The sequence below is a fragment of the Trachemys scripta genome, chromosome 19 (assembly GCF_013100865.1).
Source record: "Trachemys scripta elegans isolate TJP31775 chromosome 19, CAS_Tse_1.0, whole genome shotgun sequence".
Lineage (NCBI taxonomy): Eukaryota > Metazoa > Chordata > Testudines > Emydidae > Trachemys > Trachemys scripta.
In genome coordinates, this window is record NC_048316.1 from 18932850 (window position 1) to 18957983 (window position 25134).

At 51.1% G+C, this 25134-nt stretch overlaps 1 protein-coding gene across 1 annotated transcript in view; it reads right to left on the reverse strand.

Annotated features, from left to right (window-relative positions):
- The window catches only part of LOC117868075 (ephrin type-A receptor 8-like), a 47350-nt gene that overhangs the window by 19682 nt on the left and 2534 nt on the right, over window positions 1–25134 (reverse strand). Inside the window, exon 2 of the mRNA XM_034753670.1 lies at window positions 3360–3424. Within this exon, the coding sequence (XP_034609561.1) occupies window positions 3360–3424 (65 nt within the window). The remainder of the gene's footprint in view (window positions 1–3359; window positions 3425–25134) is intronic.

The window sequence follows — 25134 nt, forward strand, 5'->3', positions numbered from 1 at the left end:
GCCTCAGGGGAATGGGAGGAGCGAGGGTGGGGGTTCAGGGAGAAGGGGTGGTGCAGGGACCGGGGCACAGTTCAGGCGCCATTGCCCCCCTACTTTTAGTTTAGGAGGCCAGGAGCTAGGATGCTAAGAAACCACCATCGCTGCAACACAGACAGCGTAAAGGTGGAGATGATCAAAAGTTTTTCAACCAACCTTTTTTCCAATTGAATAACGCCGTTCTGCCTAAACCAAAATGTTTCGCGGAAACCTCCTGGTTTTGACAAGCCAAGCCTGGCACTCGCCGAGGTGTTCAGAGACCCACCTTCAGGCCCCAGCTCTGCCTCATTTGGCACAGAGACTTGAACTGGAATCTCCCACATTGCAGGTCAATGCTCCGTCCGCTGGGCCGTCTCAGTCCCGCTCAATATTTAATTATGTATACAAAGCAAAACACTTTTGAGAGAGTGACCCTAGAGCCTGGCGGTGACCAAGTGGGAACGAGGAGAAAGCTGAGGCAAGGACACCACCGTCACACGCCTGGGAGACAGGAAGGCTAGCGGAGTTGTCAGTTCAAGAAGTTCATTCTGGAGAGCGTGAGTGTGAGTTGGTTGCAGGATGCCCGAGAGAAGCCACCAGAGGCTACAAGAGAGGGTGGAGGCTGGACAGGGAGGTTTGGACGTTGTCAGCATGGAGGGGGTGGCCCAAGCTATAGAGAAGAGGAGGGAACCAAAGACAAATGGCAGAGGAGCAGACAGAAGAATGCGGAGATGCTGGATGAGCCTTCAGCACAGCAGGAGAAGAAGCAGAAGCCAAGAGCCGAGTGAATGCAAAGGCAGAGGATGTGCTCAGCTGTGTCTCAAGCAACAGAGTGACCCAGGAGAAGAAGAAAATTAACTTAGGACGCAAAACTACACATCAGGGCAGATCCTCAGCTCGTGGAACGGGGCAACGTTCCACGGCAGTCAATGGAGATACGCTGCTTTACACCTGCTGGGGCCTGGCCCCAGAAGATTAACCAGAAGGATTCATTAGAGAGCTGGTGGGAGGCATGGAAAGGGCTGAATGCAGCAGGTAGAGCTTGGCAAAGGAACAGCCACAGGGCGAGATGTGACAACAGTCTAGGAGTGTTTGAAGGGTGGGACTGCTTAGGAGGGAAAGGAATTGTGCAGGACATTACAAAGGGGAACAGAATGAAAGCGAACAAAGGAAAATTGACTCTGAATGTCAAACAGCACCAAAGCAGGGTTTTACTGTAGGCAGGGGCAGCTCCAGGCACCAGCGCAGCAAGCGCGTGCCGGGGGCGACAGGCCGCGGGGGGCGGCGTGCCGGTCGCCGTGAGGGCGGCAGTCAGGCAGCCTTCGGTGGCATGCCTGCGGGAGGTCTGCCGGTCCTGCGGTTTCGGCAGCAATTCGGTGGCAGGTACATCGAATCCGCGGGACCGGCAGATCACCCGCAGAAACGCCGCCGAATCCGCAGGACCGCAGACCGCCCGCAGGCATGCCGCTGAAGGCCGCCTGACTGCCATGCTTGGGGCAGCAAAAAACAGAGCCGCCCATGACGGTTTGAAGATGTGGAAATGTTTCCTGAAGGATATGGCAAAAGCCTCATTTGCCTGAGTATTTAAACCTAGGCTGGACAAAGCATTGGAGACCATATTGTGAGGAACAGTCTGGCGCTCGTGTGCAGATAGGCAGCGTGGCTGGAAAAGGTCTAACCATCTACAATATATTCTGTTTGCAGAGTACTCATCATTGCAGTTTCTAAGTGCCAAAGTCAGAGCTGAGCCAAGGATTTGATGTACTTACATATTTGATAATATTCTATATAAAATCTCATCATCGTTATTATTAAGAATTCACCGTTCGAATCACTCCTTCTCAAGCAGATAGAGCAGAGAGAGAAAGACCCCAGCAACAGATCAGGGATAATAATTGGAGGCTTGGAACGATTCCTCTATGAGAAGGAACTGAAAAAATTAGGGCCACTGAGTTTAGAGAGGAGAAGAAAAAGAGGGGAACGTAAAAACTCAACACTTTTGAGAAGGCCACTCCGGCACCCCAATGCTGCACATTTCACTTACGCTAGAAACTGTGTTGCTTCGTTGTGATTGGCCACATACCTTGAGTGGGACTGTTTCTGTTCCCCGATTGGATGAGCACATCTCAGGGCTGGCACCAACACCACCTCAGCCAACGCAATCACGGCCAACACAGTCGCTGATTAGTGGGAAACGGCTGGCGGCACCTGCCTAGTTCTGGGCATAACAGCCCCTCCCTGACTCACAGACGTGCACACGGGTGGCCAGATGCTGATCCCATCTCATCCTGAAGTGCGCCCGAGTCCATGTCTGGCACAGAAAGGTGCTATTCAGTGTGAGGGAGGCTCAATGTGCCCAATGGAGACAATGAAACTACAGGAGAACCTGGCACTCTCCAAGCCCCATTTCCATCGTGTGACTCTGGCTTTGACACTGGCCCGTTGCAGTGCCCAGCATAATGCCAACAGGCAGTGGGGGCATTCAGTGACACAGCCACCTGGGAGAGGAGCAGATGGGCTGCAGATCACAGCTGAGAAGGCATAATCTGCAGAAAGCAAATGGTAACTGGGCAAATGAATTGGTGTTGTTTGGTATTTCGCTCCCAGGCTGGGTCCACTACAAACGTGTGTTGTCAGGGGTGTTGTCCATGGGTGGGGGAAGTCGAACATGGGGAACTGTGTGTGTGTAGGGTGTGTGCATCCACGTGAGGTGCAAGGGAAGGTGTGCACGTGTTTGGAGGGGAGTTGGTGTGTTTGAGTGGTGGCTTGCTTGCTTGCGGGTACACGTGATGGTGACCGTTCGTGCTGTTTCCAGCTGTGTGCAGGAATCGGTGGATTGTGGTTACAGCCCTTTCATAGCCTGTCAAGGTGTGCCACCGGCTGTGCTGTCTTATAGAGTTGTCTTTTAACAATACCAGTTTTCTGCCACACAGATACTGTACCCCTGTTGCGCTACTAGTGCCAATTGTGGTAATCTTGAGGCTGATAAGAAACTGCCGTGTAACTCCAGCCTCCTGGGTTGTGCTAGACAACAACCCAAGGAGACTCCAACTCCCGAGCATGCTCAGCCCAGTACAGTTGAGTGGGGCCTGAGAACACCTCACCACAGAACACCCACCCGTGCCAAGGAGACATCCCAGGACAACAGCACTGTGCCCCAGACCCTTCAGGCAAACTCTGCCACGCTCAGCTGCGGGCTGAAGAGGCTCGTATGTTCAACAGGGAGAAGGCATTGCTGTCTCCTTTCCATTTACACCGAGGCTGCCCAGAAGGGCCACAGGCAACATGCCCTGCCGGTTCCCAAAGACCCCATTTCTTCAGTGCACCGATAGCCTCATACTCACCCCGTGCGATGGGTAGGTCAGCCAGCCCCAGTCCCCAGGGATCATTGCTGTGTCCAGCAAGTTCACTGGAAAACACAGGAGGAAAAAAATGCATTAGAAAACTGCTCACCTTTCACAAACAGCCTAAAAAGCAGTGCACCCCAAGCTACACCATGAGACCGTGTGCTCCCACCCCACAGCACACCCCAAGCTACACCATGAGGCCGTGTGCTCCCACCCCACAGCACACCCCAAGCTACACCATGAGGCCATGTGCTCCCACCCCACAGCACACCCCAAGCTACACCATGAGACCGTGTGCTCCCACCCCAAGCTACACCGTGAGGCCGTGTGCTCCCACCCCGCAGCACACCCCAAGCTACACCATGAGGCTCTGTGCTCCCACCCCACAGCACACCCCATGCTACACCGTGAGGCTCTGTGCTCCCACCCTGCAGCACACCCCAAGCTACACCATGAGGCTGTGTGCTCCCACCCACAGCACACCCCAAGCTACACCATGAGGCTCTGTGCTCCCACCCCACAGCACACCCCAAGCTACACCATGAGGCTGTGTGTTCCCACCCCGCAGCACACCCCAAGCTATACCGTGAGGCTCTGTGCTCCCATCCCGTAGCACAACCCAAGCTACACCATGAGGCTGTGTGCTCCCACCCCGCAGCACACCCCAAGCTACACCGTGAGGCCATGTGCTCCCACCCCACAGCACATCTTAAGCTACATCACGAGGCTGTGTGCTCCCACTCCCCACAGCACACCCACCTATACTGTGAGGCTGTGTTACTCTTGGGGGAATTCTGCACCACTGCAAACATCCAGAATTTATGTCCCCTGCAGTTTCTTTGCTTCCCCGCAGAAAACTGACTTTCTGAAGGGGAAGCAAAGGGAAGCCACAAGAGTGGTCATGCGACCCTCCCCAGCAGTGTGTTTTGGGTACCCAGGGCAGCTGGCAGAGAGGTAAATCACTGTGAGGCCGGGGGTGGAACTGGGGAAGACCTGGCTCATGGCTCCTACCCTGTGCCAGGTTCAGCTACTAGTCCCGGCTGGGCTGGGGAGGATGGGACTTTCTCTTCCCCTACACAGCATCTGGGGCCCATGTCAGACCCACCTCCAGATTTCTCCTCCAGCTGCAGGAAGCTCTGCAAATTCCCCCCTCATTCCCGCTTCCTGCGCCCATCACTCCTCAGCTGAAGGGGGAGGGATCCCTCTACAGGGAGCTACTCCCCCATCCGCCCAACCCCCATGCATCCAGACCCCCTCATATCCAGACCCTCCTGCCAAGCCTCACCCCCACACTCAGAACCACCCTGATGAGCTTCACTGTCCCTGCACCTGGACCACCCTGACAAGCCACCTGCACCCAGATCCTCACCTCACTGAGCCCCACTCCCCCAGCATCTGGACCCCCCTGCAGAGTCCCATTACCATTGCACCCAGAACTCCCCAACAAGCCCCTGTGTATCCAGATCCCCCCTGCACCCAGATCACCCAGTGAGCCATCCGCACCCAGACTGCCCCACACAGAACCCTCTCAACCCACACCTAGATCCCCTCCACACTTGGATCCTGCTGGGCTGAGCCTGCCTGCCCACACCTGGTGCACTTGGCACAGAGGGGCAGGCCCAGTCCTCGCGCTGTCAGGGTTGGGTGTAGCCTCACCGCTGAGTCTGTGTCCTGGGCGGAGCTGCACAGTGATCTTCCATCCTGTGCAGCCAGTGGCCTGTGCTCCCCCAAGCCATGCTGGAGCCTCCACATTGATTTGACAAATAAAATTAGCAGTTTTGCAGATTTTAAAAATATCGTGCACAGAATGATTATTTTTTTGGTGCAGAATGCCCTCAGGAGTACTGTGTGCTCCCACATCCACCCACACCAGGGGTTCTCAAACTGGGGGTCAGGACCCCTCAGGGGGTCGCAAGGTTATAACCTGGGGGTTCGTGAGCTGTCAGCCTCCACCGCAAACCCAGCTTCACCTTTAGCATTTATAATGGTGTTAAATATTTAAAAAAAAGTGGTTTTGATTTATAAGGGTGTGGGGGGGTCGCACTCAGAGGCTCGCTGTGCAAAAGGGGTCACCGCTACAAAAGTTTGAGAACCACTGACCTACACTCATAGCTTCATGGATTCCAAGGCCAGAAGAGACCACTGTGATCACCTAGTCTGACCTCCCATATAACCCAGACCAGAGAACTTCCCGAGAATAATTCCTAGAGCAGATCTTTTAGAACAACATCCAATCTTCACTTAAAAATGGTCAGTGATGGAGAATCCTCCACAACCCTTGGTAAATTGTTTCAATGGTTATTTACCCTCACTGTCAAAAATGTATGTTTGATTTCCAACCTCAATTTTCCAGCTCCAACTTCCAGCCATTGGATCGTGTTAGACCTTTCTCTGCTAGACTGAAGAGTCCGTTACTAAATATTTATTCCCCATGTGGGCACTTACACACTGTGATCAAGTCACCCCTTAAGCTTCTCTTTGTTAAGCTAAGTAGGTGGATCTCCTTCAGTCTATCACTCTAAGGCTGGTTTTCTAATCCGTTAATCATTCTCGTGCCTCTTCGTTGAACCATCTCTAATATATCCACATCCTCCTTGAACTGTGGGCACCAGAACTGGACACAGGATTCCAGCAGCAGTCACACCAATGCCAAACACAAAGATAAAATGACCTCTGTGCTCCTACTTAAGAGTCCCCTCTTCTTGCATCCCATAATCGAGTTAGCCATTTTGGTCACACCTTTGCACTGGGAGCTTGTGTTCAGCTGAGTATGTACCACCACCCAAATCTTTTTCAGAGTCCCTGCTTCCCAGGAGAGAACCCTCCATCCTGCTGTCTTTGTTCTAGAGGTATAAAGTGGTGGGATGTCGGCAGAGCAGACAAATGCCCCCGGACTCTTCTCCCAGCATCTCTCCCCACTTGCCTCCTACGGGAGGGGACAGTGCAGAGCTGGGAGAGAAGAATGGTGACTGCAGAGCAAACCAGAGGCGAAGCCAGTGTGACAGATCTTTAGGGAAGCTGTGAGTGTGGGGGAAGGATGTGCGTGGGTCTGATTCCTGTTTGCTCTGCCCTGACCCACACCAATCCTTGCACAAGGCAGCACCTTGCACCTGATTAGAATAATAGAATATCAGGATTAGAAGGGACCTCAGGAGGTCATCTAGTCCAGCCCCCTGCTCAAAGCAGGACCAATCCCCAACTCAATCATCCCAGCCAGGGCTTTGTCAAGCTGCGTCTTAAAAACCTCTAAGGAAGGAGATTCCACCACCTCCCTAGGTAACCCATTCCAGTGCTTCACCACCCTCCTAGTGAAAAAGTTTTTCCTAATATTCAACCTAAACCTCCCCCCCTGCAACTTGAGAACTCCTTGTTCTGTCATCTGGTACCGCTGAGAACAGTCTAGATCCATCCTCTTTGGAACCCCCTTTCAGGTAGTTGAAAGCAGTTATCAAATCCCCCCTCATTCTTCTCTTCTAAACAATCCCAGTTCCCTCAGCCTCTCCTCATAAGTCATGTGCTCCAGACCCCTAATCATTTTTGTTGCCCTCCGCTGCACTCTTTCCAATTTTTCCACATCCTTCTTGTAGTGTGGGGGCCTAAAGTGGACACAGTACTCCAGATGAGGCGTCACCAATGCCAAATAGAGGGGAATGATCACGTCCCTCCATCTGCTGGCAATGCCCCTACTTATACAGCCCAAAATGCCATTAACCTTCTTGGCAACAAGGGCACACTGTCGACTCATATCCAGCTACTCATCCACTGTAACCCCTAGGTCCTTTTCTGCAGAACTGCTTCCTAGCCATTCGGTCCCTAGTCTGTAGCAGTGCATGGGATTCTTCCGTCCTAAGTGCAGGACTCTGAACTTCTCCTTGTTGAAACTCATCAGATTTCTTTTGGCCCAATCATCTTATTTGTCTAGGTCCCTCTGTATCCTATTCCTACCCTCCAGCATATCTACCACTCCTCCCAGTTTAGTGTCATCTGTAAACTTGCTGCGGGTTCAGTCCATGCTATCCTCCAGATCATTAATGAAGATATTGAACAAAACTGGCCCCAGGACCGACCCTTGGGGCACTTCGCTTGATACCGGCTGCCAACTAGACATGGAGCCGTTGACCACTACCTGTTGAGCCAGACGATCAAGCCAGCTTTCTATCCACCTTATAGTCCATTCATCCAGCCCATACTTCTTTAACTTGCTGGCAAGAATACTGTGCGAGACCTTATCAAAAGCTTTGCTAAAGTTAAGGAATAACACATCCACTGCTTTTCCCTCATTCACAGAGCCAGTTAGCTCGTCATAGAAGGCAATTAGGTTAGTCAGGCATGACTTGCCCTTGGTGAATCCATGCTGACTGTTCCTGATCACTTTCCTCTCCTCTAAGTGCTTCAGAATTGATTCCTTGAGAACCTGCTCCATGATTTTTCCAGGGACTGAGGTGAGGCTGACTGGCCTGTAGTTCCCCGGATCCTCCTCCTTCCCTTTTTTAAAGATGGGCACTACATTAGTCTTTTTCCAGTCATCCGGGACCTCCCCCGATAACCTGAGTTTTCAAAGATAATGGCCAATGGTTCTGCAATCACATCCACCAACTCCTTTAGCACCCTCGGATGCAACACATTCGGCCCCATGGATTTGTGCTCATCCAGCTTTTCTAAATATTCCTGAACCACTTCTTTCTCCACAGAGGGCTGGTCACCTCCTCCCCATACTGTGCTGCCCAGTGCAGCAGTCTGGGAGCTGACCATGTTCGTGAAGACAGAGGCAAAAAAGCATTGAGAACATGAGCTTTTTCCACATCCTCTGTCACTAGGTTGCCTCCCTCATTCAGTAAGGGGCCCACACTTTCCTTGACTTTCTTCTGGTTGCTAACATACCTGAAGAAACCCTTCTTGTTACTCTTAACATTGCTTGCTAGCTGCGACTCCAAGTGTGATTTTGCCTTCCTGATTTCACTCCTGAATGCCTGAGCAATAGTTTTATACTCCTCCCTGGTCATTTGTCCAATCTTCCACTTCTTGAAAGCTTCTTTTCTGTGTTTAAGATCAGCAAGGATTTCACTGTTTAGCCAAGCTGGTCGCCTGCCGTATTTACTATTCTTTCTACACATCGGGATGGTTTGTTCCTACAACCTCAATAAGGATTCTTTAAAATACAGCCAGCTCTCCTGGACTCCTTTCCCCTTCATGTTATTCTCCCAAGGGATCCTGCCCATCAGTTCCCCGAGGGAGTTAAAGTCTGCTTTTCTGAGGTCCAGGGTCCGTATTCTGCTGCTCTCCTTTCTTCCTTGTGTCAGGATCCCTGTGGAGGGTCTTGCCCTTTGGGACGCTGGGGTCCGAGGCGGTCACTCTGCTCACAGACATGGAACAGCTGACTAAGGGTAACAGGCCGGTTTGCAGGGGCCCTTCTTGCCTGGAGTCACTGAGAGTTCCTAGTGCAGGTCCCTTGCTGGGCTGGGGAGGGACAGGGCTCTAGCTCCGGTGATGTGCTGCTAACAGGGGGCTGTGTGCTCAGCCAGGCTCTGCAAACTGCTGCAGACCAGGGTCCTTTGCACAAGGATCCATGCACCATCCAGCACATTGGCACTCCCATGTATCAGCCCCTCCTGAGGAAATGGGGGGTGGGAGATGACAGAGAGCAGGAGGGGCAAGGAGAGGAGCGGGAGGACTTGACACGTTCTCCTGAGCCTGCCCGGCCCAGTGCAGCACTCACCTCACTGGGCTGGCAGTTTCTCATCGTCTTCTGGAGGCTCAGCTAAGCCCTTTCAACTCACTTCATGCATGGTGTGATTGGGGTTTGAAGTCTGCAGACCAAATGCTGCCCCGCTGTCCAGCCCAAAGCAGCCCCCCACGCGTCTCTGCTAACACCACACGAGAGACGGGAGTTCCCACGAACAGACTGCCGGGGAGAGGCTGCATGAGGAGTGCCATCAAAGTCACCCCTTCTAATGCCCTCCTACCACGGGGAGCCCAGCTCAAGGAGGAGGCCCAGACAAATCAATCCAGGGAGAAGAAAGCTGCTTAGGCCAGGGGAGGGACAAGGATGCCTTTAAACACTCTCAAGAGTTTTCTATTTAAGCCAGTTCAGTGGCTCCGGGGAGAACGGAGAGGAAGCCAGCATGGAATAAAAGCAGAGAGGGGGGAGCTGCCTGCCGGCTGCAATCTGATCCGCTTGGCTCCCATTAGCCCCATACTGATGCGCCCAGCAGTTCAGCAACTGCTCGGAATTAGCCACAGGCACGCGGCTGCGGGAAGTGCACGCCTGCCCCAGAAATGCTCTGCGCCTGGTTTGTTTCCCTGGACGCTTCAGTCAATAAAGCTTGTAAGGCAAACAGGAGATTGCGGATTCCCGGAGTCTCTCGGCAGGCTCAGCCTTGTATCAGAAGCAGGTCAAACTGACCTTCCATTGCTCCTATCGACCAGCAATCGACCCTCCCACCCACTCTCTCCAGCCTCTCCCTGCTTCGCTACGGCTTGATCTTTGGCTTTGATGATCTCCCAGCCCTCCAGCATGGAGCCACCCCTGCCATGGCCTGTAACGCTCCCTGTGCTTCGCCAGCACCAGGCCTCAGACCCCCGCACAGCACAGCAACACACCTCTGCACCACCCCCCACCAGCTCGACAGCCCGTTGGTAGCAGACACAGCCGTGAGCATGTGGGTGAAACGCTGTGGGCTCGAGCTGGCTCTGGCGATGTGGCAGGCAAGGGAAAGGTGCTGAGAAAGGCCAGACATTGATTCCCTCTCAGATAGGGGTGTCTGCAGCCCTGCTTAGCAGGATGGTCCCCGGACTCTGGGTAGGGCTGTCACACATTCGGGTTTTACCCGGACAGTCTGGGTTTTGGCTTCGTTGTCCGGGTGCCGGTTAGGGATGCCAGGTGCCTGGTTTTTTATTGGAAAGTCCAGTCGAAAAGGAGACCTGCCAGTGTCCAGTAAGATGCACTGACTGGACACCAACAGTCTGGTTACCACGGGCCGGGGGAGGCGCTGGGTCATTAACCCACACCACTACAAACAATAAACACCACAGCTGAACCCGCCGCTGCTGGGCTCCCTCAAGGCCAGGAAGGAGACTCCAGCAAGCCGGGCATTCTCCTCTAGCAAGGGCGGGCTCCATGCAGCGCTGCCCATGCAGCCAGAGGAACAGTGCCACTTTCACTTACTATTACAACTCAGGGAACGAGTGGCAGAGGCAGGTAGCGCGGAAGCGAGCTGACTGCCAGGGGCCCGGGCATCACGTTCCTGACAGAGCAGATTAGGGGCTTTGGAGCCATTTATTAATGTTAGCAGAACAATTGGAAAGAATTTCCAGGGTTTCATCGGCTCGGCAGCAGGACGAGGCCCTGTGCTCCCGGCGAGGCACTGCGCAGACTGCCGAAGAGCTGCCTTGCCCTCAGCACACAGTAATTACCTCCGAGAGCTCACATCCATTGTTATTTGTTATTGTTAATCGGGAGATTTTCTGCCTATTTGCCCTGGGTAATTTGCCCAGCAAGGGGCTGGGCCCAGGAGATTTCCTGCTTGGAGTGCTGCAGCCGGCTACCTGCGCCCTCGGCGACACGCTTACTCGCCGGCCAGGCAACAGGGAGGTCGCTGCTAGCGTAGGCCCTGCTGGGATCCACCACGTGGAAATCGGACACTGTGTTTGAAAACAGCTCCCTAGGCCAGCAAAGACACGGCCTCCGATCTCACCGGGAGTGACCTGGAAGGCTTTGGAAGCCTGCTAAGATCCAGGGTTAAGGTTCCAGGTATGCCAGGCAGCCGCTGCTTGTGCTGCATGGCTCCTGCAGCGCAATCTTCCCGCGGCACCGTGCCTTGGGGAGCGGCAGGAAACGAATCAGCTACATTCTGTCCAATCTAGAACCCATCCAGAGCTGCTTACCCAGGTCCCCATGTGCAGGGGGAGAGGTAACGAGCATTTACATTATTATAAAATAAACGGCTATTGGACCCGTGTGTAGTTCCCATCTAGCCCTAGGGATGCAGGCTCCAGACTATGTGCTCATGTATGGAAGCAGATATCCTGTTCTTATGGCATAACAATGAGGCTCACAATCCCTTAGACGTGCAGCAGGACATGATGCTATTGGCCCAGTCTGCAGAAATCTGACTGGTTTTACTTGTCATTATAATAGTGATTATATGTTGCACTTAATCTGTGGCTCGTAAGAGTGAGTAAACAGCCTTATCCCTAATTTACAGGTGGAGAAACTGAGGCAGGGGGTGCTGAGTGTCTTACCCAAAGTGACACAGTGAAACATTGGCTTGGATAGGGACAGAGGTCAGCTCTCTTGACTTGGATTCCTTTGCTCTAACCACTAAACATGCTGATTACGGGTAGCGTGTCAGGAAGCTGGATTAATTGAACCATAGAAGACTAAACAGTCCAATTAAGGAAAGTTTCTCACCGTGGCGAGGGGTGACTCAGCCGCACAACAGCCACTGACGTTAATGAAAGGCACAGAAATAAAGCCCACAAGAAGCGCAGAAAATACCTCCCACCAAGCCTTGCTCCTGGGTTCCCAGTGGGAAAAAGATCCTAGGACAAGGCCTGCCACACTGCAGGGGAGCGGCACTAGACCCGCAGCTAGCGGGGACAGTACAGAGACAGAGCAATCAGCCCCGCCCCAGTGCACAAGGCCATGCCAGATGCCTCATAAGGGGCCCCTTTCATCCCAAATGTTTCTAGGCATATCCAAGAGCGGCAGGGGAGCAAGAGGAGCTCCAAGATCCCTCACTAATTGTTAACCTGCTGCAGTCCCCGGCCCAATGATTAGATCCTCTCCCTCCCAGGCAGTCGTCTCGGTCGCACACACATGAAGAGGAAGGGTCAGTGGGAGCAGCCCTGTCCCCTTGGGCTTCAATTCTTCACCATTAGAACTTCAAAGGCCTCCCAAGATTCCCAGCCAGGCTCCGTCCCTGGAACAACGCCTTTTGCATTGATAATTCAACTCTTTGCCGTGTTTTCCCGACACGTCTGTTCTCTGCCTCTCAGTTACTAACCCACTCAAACAGCAGAGCGGTAGAACTGAGCTCCCCTCCCCGGGCACCCTTGGCAACCAGGCTCCCAACTCCCCCACGCTCTGGGTTCTCCCCACTACTGGATCCAGCGCAGCGCCATGAGTAAACCAGAGCAGAAAGCAAGCATCAGAGTCACGGCCTCTCTATCACCGGCCTTTTTTGAGTCAAGATTGGATTTTTTCTAAAATATCTGCTCTCATTCCAGCAGGAATTATTGTGGGAGAGTTCCAGAGGGTCAGACTGAATGATCACAATGGTCCCTTCTGACCTTGGAAGCTATGGGAAAGGGGCAGGGAATGGACGCCCCCTGCAGGAGGCAAACCAGGAAGTGGCATGCTTTTCCCAGAGACTGAAGCAGGATTTTCAAGAGACAGGTGTGGCCAGGTATCTATAGCCAACCATTTAATCAGTGAATCAGCAGAGTGGCCAACCCCGCAAGCCTTCAAACACCATGAATCAGGCCTCAAAACATTTTCAGACTGGCTTAAAAACCATGAGATTGTAAACAATAATAAAATGTTGGGTCTTTTTCTTGGCCTTCTGTTCTCTAGGGGGGTCACACTTTCAAGCTTTTCTCCACAACGAGGCCTAGAAATGTACCTTCTCTTGAAAAGAAAGATGAAATTCTCACAACTCAAGGATTTAAGAAAAAAATCAGATCAAATCCTGAGAAACTCACAATAAAACTGGGAGTGTTGGTATCACTGGAATATGGAGTTTGTCCTGGCCAGGAACAACCCACGAATGGCTCTGAATGTTTGTTATTCATGATTTTGCAGTGGATCATTTGTCCACACCAGTTACAGCCTCCGGCCCAGTTAGCTAAATCACATGCTATGCTTACTGACCACAATGTCCAAACCTGGATGCCGGAAGTTAATCACCCCCCAGTGAGCACCCCAGGCCACTATTGCCTGCAATAGGAGCTGCAGCTCCGCAGCAACTTTGAAAACCTGGGTCTAGCCCTTAGCGGCCATAGCACTCCGGGTGGGAAACATTGGCCTTGGGTGCCTGGAGTTTTATTTTTCACTGGGAGAATAATGAATGACAAATAAATCATCCCCACCGACTCCAGGCAGCGCTCTGTCCCCCTCTAGTGGCGACTGGGCCATATTTAGAGATGAATGAGCCTGCTACGGGTAGCAGTACTAGAGCTGGCCTTCAAACTCAGACAGCCGAGTCCCCTTCACTTAGCTCCAGAGGGCCTAGGTTTGATTCCTGCTGCCAGCAATCCAGCCAGGGCGAGGCACTACAAACCCTTCCGCTGGCCTGTGAATATGGCTCTTTGCAAACGAGAGGGGCTCCAGTAACGGCAGGTTAGGGGCCAGCTGGATGCTGCCCGGCCCATTGCTGGAGCCTGGCAAACAGAACAGGGTCAGAATAACACAGCCACAAGGGGCCTGAAAGGACATAGACTCATAGAATATCAGAGTTGGAAGGGACCTCAAGAGGTATCTAGTCCAACCCCCTGCTCAAAGCAGGACCAAATCCCAACTAAATCATCCCAGCCAGGGCTTTGTCAAGCCTGACATTAAAAACATCTAAGGAAGGAGACTCCACCACCTCCCTAGGTAACCCATTCCAGTGCTTCACCACCCTCCTAGTGAAATAGTGTTTCCTAATATCCAACCTAGACCTCCCCCACTACAACTTGAGACCATTACTCCTTGTTCTGTCATCTGCCACCACTGAGAACAGTCTAGATCCCTCCTCTTTGGAACCCCCTTTCAGGTAGTTGAAAGCAGCTATCAAATCCCCCCTCATTCTTCTCTTCTGCAGACTAAACAATCCCAGTTCCCTCAGCCTCTCCTCGTAAGTCATGTGCTCCAGCCCCCTAATCATTTTTGTTGCCCTCCGCTGGACTCTTTCCAATTTTTCCACATCCTACAGTTGTTATACGTTCAGGAGGCTGAGAAGTGGGTGGGATAACCTAGTGGGGTGGAGCTCCAAGCAGCTCCATGGAACCGCTCAAGGCCTGGGGCGTGAGCTGAGGGGAAGGAGCAGGAATCCTCGGGAGCCATGGGAGAGGACAGGCATTGTGGGAGCAGATGGAGCCAGGGAGGGAAGAGTTGGTGAGAGTGCCAGTGAGCAGAGGGGTCACTGCTGCAATTGCCCCATCAGCAGGGAGAGGACAGGGCTAGTACCAGTGGGATGGGCAGTGCTTTGTACTGGGAGAGCCCAGCAGCAGGCCACTGGGAAGGAGGATGGGTGGATGGAGGTAACAGCCCTGCGCTCTGGGAGCATGGCCCTGGGAGAGAGTTATGGGTGTCCAGGCAGGCTCCTGAGGGGAGAGCGGAAGGGAGGAGGCCTGTGTTGGGGACTGAATCTGCTGGAGCAGGAGCCCAGAGAATGAGATTCACGTCTGGCCAAACCCGTAAAGTTGAGCCACAAGAGGGAAAGGCCGAGGCTCGGAGCTGGGGAGGGAAGGGGGCAGGAGAGAGGCTGAGCCGGGGAGGCTGTCGAGACTCCAGTGAGGAAGCGGCTAGCAGGAATGGGGAGTGGATCTCCTCTTCTTCCCCAGGGGAATCTCCTGACCCAGTGCCCGTGAAATACGGGAGCAGAGACTGCCCCGGGGAGGTGCTGATCGGGAGCTGAGCTGTCAGGTGGTGTCTCTGTGCTGTGTGAGGGGGATACTGGCCCCACAAGGCAGAGGGCCAGCAGAGACCCAGCGCACAGGACAACGCCTGGTTGAAAGACAGAGGAGATGAAAGAGCCCTGGGCGCTCTCAGGAGTGGCTCCTTCAAGTGATTATGAAAACTCTTGATAAGCAGCATCTGCCACCGAGCTCGCCAGGAGAAAGGCGCTTGGAGCAGCACAGGGCAGCATCTCACGCTAGGAGTCGTGCACTAGCAAGAAGAGAGAGCTCTCGCTAGCGAGAGCGCAGACAGCTCCTCCCCGGCACTCGGGCTCCCCAATCCCACTGCGTGCAGGGAGAGCATTAGCTTGAAAAATGAGCCTTGTTTTCTTTCTCTCAGCTCCACTGGGATGAGATCCCACTTCTCTCCTTTCTAACAGAGCCAGGCCAGCTCAGGCTCTTTAACAAGATTCAGCTCTGTTCCATTCAGAGACTCTGCAAACCGGCACCATGAGTTATGCATTGTTTGGGTTTTTGGTAAAGTTCAGCTGAAAATATTCCAAGCAAACGCTCATCCCGTTGGTTGCTCCGGGCGCGCGTTAGCTCTGCTTTCTGTCCCTCCTTCAGCAGTTCTGACTGCCCCTCTGCACCGTGCTCACGCAGACAATGTTTTCAAAAGGGGCCACAGATTTTGGGTGCCCAAGTCAAGACACCAGCCCTGTGTGTCATCAGTCACGCGGAGCACCCCAGCGCCAGCCAAAGTCTGGGGGAGCGGCGGGGTCTCAGAACATGGGAAAGTCAAGCCGCAGGTGTCTTGAGAAAAATCAGAAACACCCACATTGGAAACCCCTTTGAAATCAATCCCTTCCCGCCCGGAACGAGATTCATGGGAACAACTGGGGGCATTTTGTAGGTTTGGCTCAGAAGCACTCATCTGAACGTCACCCCTTTGCACAAATACAAATGATAGGTTTGCAAATACGCTGAGCACAAGTGTGGCATTTATCCACTCCAGAGTGTGAGAATAATTTCCACCACAATCCACAGTTCTTCCTCCGATGGCTAGGGGATCTGCTAGATAAGGTGTGACCCCTGGTCCAGGATGGTGGAGTGGCGGGAAGGAGAACACTCCTTGCATGACCAGCACCATCGGGGATCCTGTTTTACTGGAAAAATCTTTAATAACAAAGTGCAGTTCAGCTTTACTGTCCAGCACCACCTGCTGGCAAGCCTGTCAAATCTCAAGGCTTCTCCTGCAAACCTGCACGTGTGTAAGGTTACTTAAGTAGTGCCAGTGGGGTCACTCAGCTGCGAAGTTTCATCTATTGGTATTTGCAGGATTGGGCCCATTCCCGGTCAATTTTTCCATCTGCTCTTGTTGCTCAGTCCGGGGGCAGGAGCGGAGATGGAGTATTGATTTCCCTCTAAGCAGGACTCTCTCTTCAGTGACAATCCCCACAAAACTCATCCTCTGCCATTGGTTTTGGTGCAGCCCACATTACTAAACTACCGGGGAGATTATCCCTCCTTTGAAAACCTTTTCCTCCCCTAGCTCCTTGAGTTACTGACTGGCAGCATCTCTCCGTACGCACGCTCTGCCAAACCTCTTGCTGGTTGATCCCAAGCAATACAGAGATGAGGATTTTCCAAGGGGCCTAACTCCCATGGGATTTGGGCTCATCACTCCCTTGGGCTGCTTTGGAAATCCCAGCCTTAGTGCATCAATCCTCTGTCTCTCCTGCCTGATGGCAATACTGCTTGTCACCTGGCACTGATGCTGCACTTTGCTGCCCTTTCCCCTGGATTTTGGAGCACTGCATTGAATGGCCAAAGGTGTAAGAGTGGTGAGTGATCTGGGATGCCTCCATTTGCAGATGTCCAAGCCTGAGACACCTAGGCTCAGATCTTCAAACATATTCAAGGCACCTAACCCTCATTGGAATCAATGGGAATTAGGCACCTAAATACCTTTGAGGATCTGGGTCCTGGTGCCTGATTTTCAGAGGAGCCCTACAGGCTCCTGCTGGCTTTGTCTGGACTTGCTGACGCTTGGTATCCACTTGGAGGCAATCAAATTCTGTGGCCACTTTGCAAAAGTGCGACGTCCGGGTTTTCAGAGCCACGTTGCTGGGCTGCGATTTCCATTTCCTGGATATGTTCACACCTAGTCTTTCAGAAGTCATCGCTACAGTAGGCACAGCCCTACTTGAATTCTGTCTGATACAGGTTCTTACGCCACATGGTTCAGCATTACTACTACACGCACTCTGTGTGTACATTATCACGTGTGCACAGCAGTTTCTGTAATCTGTACAGTTGCCGTGTCAGGATCTTGGCAAAAGGTGTGGCACAAAGTGGTTCATCCTTCACGACCGCAGCTGTTAAATGCGTTTCCGTGGTTCTGTTTTAGGGGCGATGCCTGCCTGGTCCTTCTGCCCGGATCCCCATGAGAAGGACAAGCCTGCATGTTTTGAGGCTGTCTCAATATGTCCCTACTATGGACGCATCCCACAGAGGAATTTCTTAGAGCTACTGCTCTTTTCATTTTGCATGTGCAGTACTTAAAAATTATTCACAACGCCCAGAGTTCTCGCCCAAGCCCAATTTTCCCAACAGGTTGCTCCCGGTAACTCCCCATACCGCTCGTGGCTACTAGCTTTGCGTACACATAGATCTCTCAGCACTCCCTCTAATATTGCACCAAACCCACACGTAGAAGCCCTGGCCTTTTATACCTGCTATAATCCAGCAGTTTTTCTCCTGTCTATAGTCTACAGATGTGGAGGTTGCAAGCCAAATTCAGCACTGGTGTAAGGCAATTCAACCTCCAATGATGTTAATGGGAATTTACTCAGAGAGGTGAATTTGGCCCTGTACCTTTCAGCTAAACCATTTAACTTAGGGAAACAAAAATCATGTTACACTTTTATGAGCCACTGAAACGGCATTTTAGCAGCCTTTGTTTCAGGAGCCCCAAATTTCTGTAGCAGCGTTTCCCAGTGGTGCCCCAGGAGGAGGGGCGGCCGGGGCAAATGCTGCTGTGACCGGGCTCATAGGGAATACGTTCCTATACGGCAAAGCACAAGAGAGTCCCCCGAAAACACAACTCCTGGTGGCTCAGGCTCACGCACCATGTGGATAAAAGAGAGGGGAGACTCTCCAGCCGAGGGAGACCAGGGTCCCTGTGGAAGCAGGGGGGCATGAGTGACTGGAACTGCACACAGTATTCCAAAGGAGGTTTTACCAGTGCCATGTACAATGGTGTTAATACTTCTCCATCTCTACTGGAAATGCCTCAGCTGATATATCCTAGGAACATATTTGCTTTTTTCACAGACACATCACACTGCTAGTTCATAGTAATCCTATGATCAGCCCACACACCTCAGTCTCTCTCCTCCTCTGTCGCTTCCAACTGAGGAGCTCCCTGCTTGTGGATTGTTCACTGAGAAATTTAGATTTTTTCAAATGTGTTTGTTAGTCATAATCATTTGAAGGACACGTCTTGTGGACGTGATTCAGGCTATTTGGGGTTTCTCCACGATTTGCTTTGATTACACCTTTAACGCTCTGTTATGTGGTATTCACAGTTCGATTGGTCACCCTATGGTGGTCACATCGGGGCGTTTCTACCCGTAGGCTGGAATCTTTAGAGCTTTTTTCAATGGAAAGGATTTTTTCCTCTGAAAAAATAAATTTGTAATTGGCAATTTTTGTAAAAAATGTCAACACTTAACAATTTTTAGGATTTTTTTGCAAAAATATTCATGTTAATTTAAAAAGAAATTCTATTGAAGAGATTATTGAATTTGTTATCAAAATGGTTATTCACATGTTTCATTTATTGAAAACTGGGGTTTTGGTAACCAATAAATAGAACACTTTTGGTAATGAATTTAATTTCTCTTCAAGGTTGATTTTAATTTATATTTATCATTATATATGTTTATATTTATTAAAATAGTTATCCACATTTGTCATTTACCAAAAACTGGATTTTCAGTATACAGCAAATTGTAATAATTATTTTGATAAAACAAAAACTGTGAAAAAAATTCTTGAAAACTAGGTCCATTTTGAATTCTGCAAGATGAAAATATCTCCAAAAATTTTGTAAACATTTGTTTTCAGTTTTGAACCAGCTCTAGAAAATACTATTAACAGGAGAAATTAAAGAGCTTTCAAGATGTGCTCAGACCCCATTCCAGCATGAACCCTTTGGCACCCCCATATATTCACATCAGTCTCTGCTTTCCACCAACATTCTTGTAAACAGAAAACAACAACAAAATAAAACAAAAAAATCACTCATGCAAGCGTTCACAGAAAACAAAGAAAAGGGTTTGCAAATTTTGTCCAAGCCAATTCACAGTTTTTATTCAAATATTCACAAGTCCTTTCTGCACTGTTCATTCATCTCTAATGATCTACATGAAGAAAATCTGTGTTATTTTCCCTGTTCCTAAATGCTAAAACTGACCGTAGCATCCTCAAAGCCTTACAGCCGTAAAAGCCATTCCCTCTCTCTTTCAGATATTTACTAGGCGAATGATCGCTCCCTCATCACCGCTGGAAGCAGGGCGGACAAAATAATGCACACTGAATAAATTATCGGCTGAATTTTGCCGTGTTTTCTATTTGAGCACAGAGCCCATTAATGAGATTACAACTGGAAGATTAGGAGGGGGAGAGGAGTCCGTGAAATGATCTCTCCATTACGCTGTGGTCTGCACTATGCTCCCATTTAGGCACCACAATAAAGAGCCAAGTTTTCAAAAGAACACTGAACGCTGAGCTCTTTTGAAAATATGACCCCAGTTGTGGGAAGGAGCTGACCACTGACAAATCTGGGCCCGAACACTTTTGAAAATCTGCTCCTGTAAGCAAAGCCCATTAGGTAACTCGGAGAATCCCTCTGTTAGCTGTCTAAGAGGTTTCCCCCCCCTCTCTATTTTACAAGTAAGATTTGTACAATGGGAATTACCAGGATCACTCTTCCCTTCTTCTTTGAAGACTGGTACCTGTATTTGCTAGTCTCTAACTCCTGGCACCTCACCACTTTTCTTGATTTTTCAGAAATCGCTATTGGTAACATTTTATCTTCTTCTCCCCTCCCCCTTCCCTTCTCCCCTATGACTGGAGGAGTATTAATGGGCCACTTCGCCTCAAACGATCCCCTGAAATGTGTGTTAACGACTTATGCTGAACAATCTGTTCCACCTTGTATTTAGCTGTGACCCTCTGAGCACATTTCCCAGACCTGAAGAAGAGCTCAAAAGCTTGTCTCTCTCCCCACCAGAGGAAGTGGGTCCAATAAAAGATATTATCTCATCCAACTTGTCTCTCTAACATCCTGGGACCCACACGGCTCCAATGACACTGCGAGTATCAGTAACACAGTAAGCTTATCTGCTGCTTCTCTAAATACCCAGGCATGCATTTAATCCCAGACAGCTAATTTGTGCATGTTCAGATTATACAAATGCTTCCTCAACTAGGGTGTGATTATGCTAAGAGTTCTGAAGCAGATTGCAGATTTGAAGCATTGATTCATATCAATGGGGATTTCTGATTAAAACCAGATGATAGAATAGGGCCTATATTCTTTGTCAATACTTATTTTTACAGGTTCTTCTGCACTCACTAATTGACCAAATTACTTTCCCCTCTTTTTCTGCCTGAAGGTAGATTTTCAAACAAATTCAGTATCTCAGTTATTTTTTAGAGTGATCATTAATTTCTTCCTCTTCTTTTATCAATGGATCTAGTGCTGTCCTGCCTCCATCGTGTTTCCTTTTCCCGATATATTTGATAAATGCCCTCATTCCCCCATTGGCTGCATTAACTCCTTCTGATCACTGGCTGCCTGTATCTCTTCCCTACAACCTTTAGTTGACTCTCAGCTTTCCTGTTTACTTGCCGTTAACACTATCCTGGTCACTCCTGGTTCCTTGCACAGGGAGGGTGTTATGGTTATGTCCAAAGCAACATAAATATATAACATCACCGAATCCTGATGCTGCGTGGGAAGGTCTGAAAAAATCAGGGATTCTGTGAGCCCAGGTTGGCAACCCAGGATCCCTGGATAATCAAGCCACTTGGGCACGGAGTGGTCTGCACAGTCCAATGACCATTGTTCCTGGAGCACCATCCTCTGCCTTTGGGACTCTGTTCGGGTGCAGTGATCTCCACACTGAGTGCGGAAAGCAGCGAGCAGTTAGCACCTTGCTTATCCATCAGGAGAGTCTGTGATGGGTAAACATGCTCCAGGCTGCGATCGGAGTGGCTGGAGGAGAAACCTGGGCAGCTTAAATGGAGCTGCTTCCCTTTCACAGAGATGCCAAGAGGCTCCATTTAGGTGCACCACCTATCAATCACTCCCTGCCGCAAAGAGAAGCGTGCATGGGATGTCCCACAAGAGATGTGATGAAGGACACAGACACAGATATGTGTGCACACACCCATCTACACAGAGACGTATAATAATAATGCCCTCCACAAAGTCACTTAGGGGATGCAGAGGTGTGACGAGCGGTATTACAAACACATTCATGCCTATGGAGGTAGCACTTTAAACACCTCTGTTGGTTTGAAAGACTCCACTGGTTTGACAGATCTTTCCTAAGCTTGAGAGGAAGAATGCAGGGCTGCTGGTAGCTCTCAGGCCAGAGGAAACACTGTAAGTAGAGGGGGTTGAAAATCTGACAGAACAATTTTCCATACGAACATGCAGATTTGTCAAAAACAAAATATTTGGTAGGAACATGTCATTATTGATGAAATGTTTCATAGGAAAAGTCAAGTGGAATCTTGCAACGGTCTTATTTCATTTTGAAAAGGTTGAAACGTTAAGTTTTCAGTAAGATAAAAATGTTTCGTTTCAGCTTTATCGTTTTGATTCACTTCATTTTGACTGTTTATTCATTATATTATATTATCCAAACAGAACATTTTATTTTATTAAAACATTATGGGTCTATGATGCTGAATCAACATTTTTCAGAATTTTTGCTCTGTGGGAAAATTTGGCTTTTAGTTCTGATTTGGAACAAAAATTATTTTTCAAAATGTCAGAATTTCCTACAGAACAGAAAAAGAATTTGCCTTCTCCAAACAGCTTGTTTGAAGTTCATCACTGAACAAGCAATATCAGCAACGCCCCCACCCCAACACACATCCGAGAGCCTCACCCTGCAAAGACCTCGCTCAGGGGAACTACTGACAGGCATAAAGTTACACACGACTGCCAATCTTTGCAAGATTGGGTCCTCACACCTAAGCAGAATCCTTGAGCGCATGGGGAAGGGACCTGCAGGTGGAAAACTGAGCTCTTGTTAAATCCCTTTGGAAAGAAAGGGGTTGTTAGGTTTTGGTGGAATGGAAGGAAGAGCAGACTGGGGCAGCTTCTCCATTTACACACACAAACACACCCAAGACCCTCCGCACGCACACACCCAATGCGCGCACATTAAACTAACTGAGGCAGATGTGACTGAGAAGGACTCTCTGCCCTGCAGCTGCACTTCCCACTCTCTGGATTTACCCCAGGTTCTAGTGCTCAGAATAAAATCAACTCAGCCTCTGAACAATTCACCCCTCACGCAGTGCACATTGGGGCAGTGACGCCAGGGTGCCCACTGGTGCCCAGCAGGTTGGTCACTCGGGGATGGTGGGAAGCATTTCAGGGAGCGGTGTCACTCTGGCATAGAGGTTCTGGTGGGCTGTGGCTTGTCCGACTGCATGTGGGATGCAGACACCCAAGGGCCCAGATTACAGGCTTCTTGGTGGCTAAATGCACATTAGACCCTCAGGTGCCAGGAATGGAGCCCAGTGCCCGTCAACTGCTCTCTGCACCCTAGTATGGGAAAGCCAGGCCCCAGAGAGGTTGGGAGCGGCCACCCCATTCACACCCCAGGAAGAGAGTTTGGGGAGAGAGCTACTCAGGCTTTGATTCGTATCGTAGTGTCTGAGTCTGGGGCAGCGTTAGGACGGGCGTGGGGAGGAGAACGCTGGCAGGAGAGACATAGACTGAGGTGGGGTGGCCAAGGTCCTTACAGGATGAGTGGCTAGGACAAAAGAGGGAGTGGGAAGGGGATGGAAAGTCTGTGGAGAGAGGGCTGAGCCAGGGTGGGGTCAAAGGAAGTCAGACGGGACTGACTATGAGCAAAGGTGCTGGACCAGTGTGTATAGTGGGAGGGCTGAGAGACACTGAACCAAATGGTAAACGCTGGATAGAATGGAAACCATGCCACTGCCGCACCCGCTGGCTGGAAATGGTTTCCATTCTATCCAGGGCTCTCAGCACCCCCGTATAACAACTGTTCCAGCCTCTGCCTATGACTGTGAGGCAGGATGATGGGGTTGGGCGGGAGGCCTGAAGGGGGCACACGAGGGCTCTGAGCTGCAAAACGTGGGCAGTAAAAACCCAACCGCAAAATTGTCCCTCTCTAGAACAATCCAACCCTAATAGACCTACCCCAGTCTAATAGAACCCCACTCCAGGGAAGTGCTCCTGCCCAGTATAACCCTGCTCCAGGGAACTACCTCCGCCTAGTATAGCCCCGCTCCGGGGAAGTACTCCCACCCAGTATAACCCTATTCCAGGGAACTACCCCCATTCCAGGGAACTACCCCCGCCCAGTATAGCCCCGCTCCAGGGAATATCCCCACCCAGTATAATCCCGCTCCAGGGAAGTACTCCCACCCAGTATAATCCTACTCCAGGGAACTACCCCCATTCCAGGAAACTACCCCTGCCAAGTATAACCCCATTCCAGGAAACTACCCCTGCCTGGTATAACCCCGCTCCAGGAAACTACCCCTGCCCAGTATAACCCCATTCCAGGAAACTACCCCTGCCTGGTATAACCCCGCTCCAGGGAACTACCCTGCCCAGTATGACCTCGCTCCGGGGAACTACCCCCTGCCCAGTATAACCCACTCCACACCGAGCGTAATGCTGGCTCCACACACACATGCCTGCCCCGTGTATCCTGAGTGCCACACACACGTCCATGCCGGCCATAACCATGGGGGGCAGGACATAGCACTGTCAGGCACAGACATGGCCCCACGAACCCACCACTGCCCAGTGCCCCCCCGGCTCCACTGACACATCACTACCCTTTAGCTCTGGCGCCACGGATACACTGCTTCCCTGTGTGCAGGCAGCAAAGCACTCACATACCTGCCCTCAACTACCCTGGCACCAGGAACAGATTCTTGCTCCGTATAACCAGAGCTGAACATAACAGTGCCACCATGGTTGTACCCCAGCCTCATGGGTACCCATCCTACACTGGGCATCACAGGTTCATCAATGGCCGGGCATCCAAGACACATCAAGGCGCTTTGTATCGCCTGCATCCCAGACCGTCATATCCCTGGCATCACGGGCACATACGTGCTCAATATAATCTGAAAAGACTGACACAGCTCTGCCCATTGTCATCCCAGAACCGCAGTCACATCCCAGCCCAGCGTGACCCTGACATTACACTAGCCTCTGGCACTCCATTTATTGCCTGCTGTGATTCTGGCAACACAGACATTGCTGCCAGCTATTACTGAGGCATCCCTGACACATCCCTGCCCCAGCGTAAATCTAGTACCATGGACATATCCCTGCCCCACGTCACCCTGGCATCAATCACACTCAGCTACCAAGCAGAATCAATCGGTGCCCACTGTATCCCCGGCACCGCTAACAAGCCACTGGTGAGCAGAACCCTGGGACCACAGACACTGATCTCGCCATGGTCCCATGGACAACTCTGCCTGGTATTTTCCCAACACCACTGACAATGTGCTGCCCAGTCTAACCCTGCCTGGCATTCCTCCGCACTGCTCCCGTATCACTGACATCACAGACACCGCGCTGCCCAGCAGCATATCTCCCCATCCCGTGATCCGCGCGTACCCCAGTTCCCACAGTCCAGCATTCTCCAGCGTCAGCCCCATAGTTCAAAGCTGCAAACAAGCGGTGGGGTTTGGGGCGGGCGTCTGGGGTCTGAGGACAAGGGCAGATGAATGCATTAGAGTCAGGTCAGTCCCTGCTGGATCAGAACCCAGTCACTGGTCCCAAAGAAGTTAGCGGTGTGAGCGAGAAGCCTGCCACTGGCCTCGACTCCTGGTACCTCTGTATCTGACCAAAGGGTGGGGCGCCTGCCTCTGT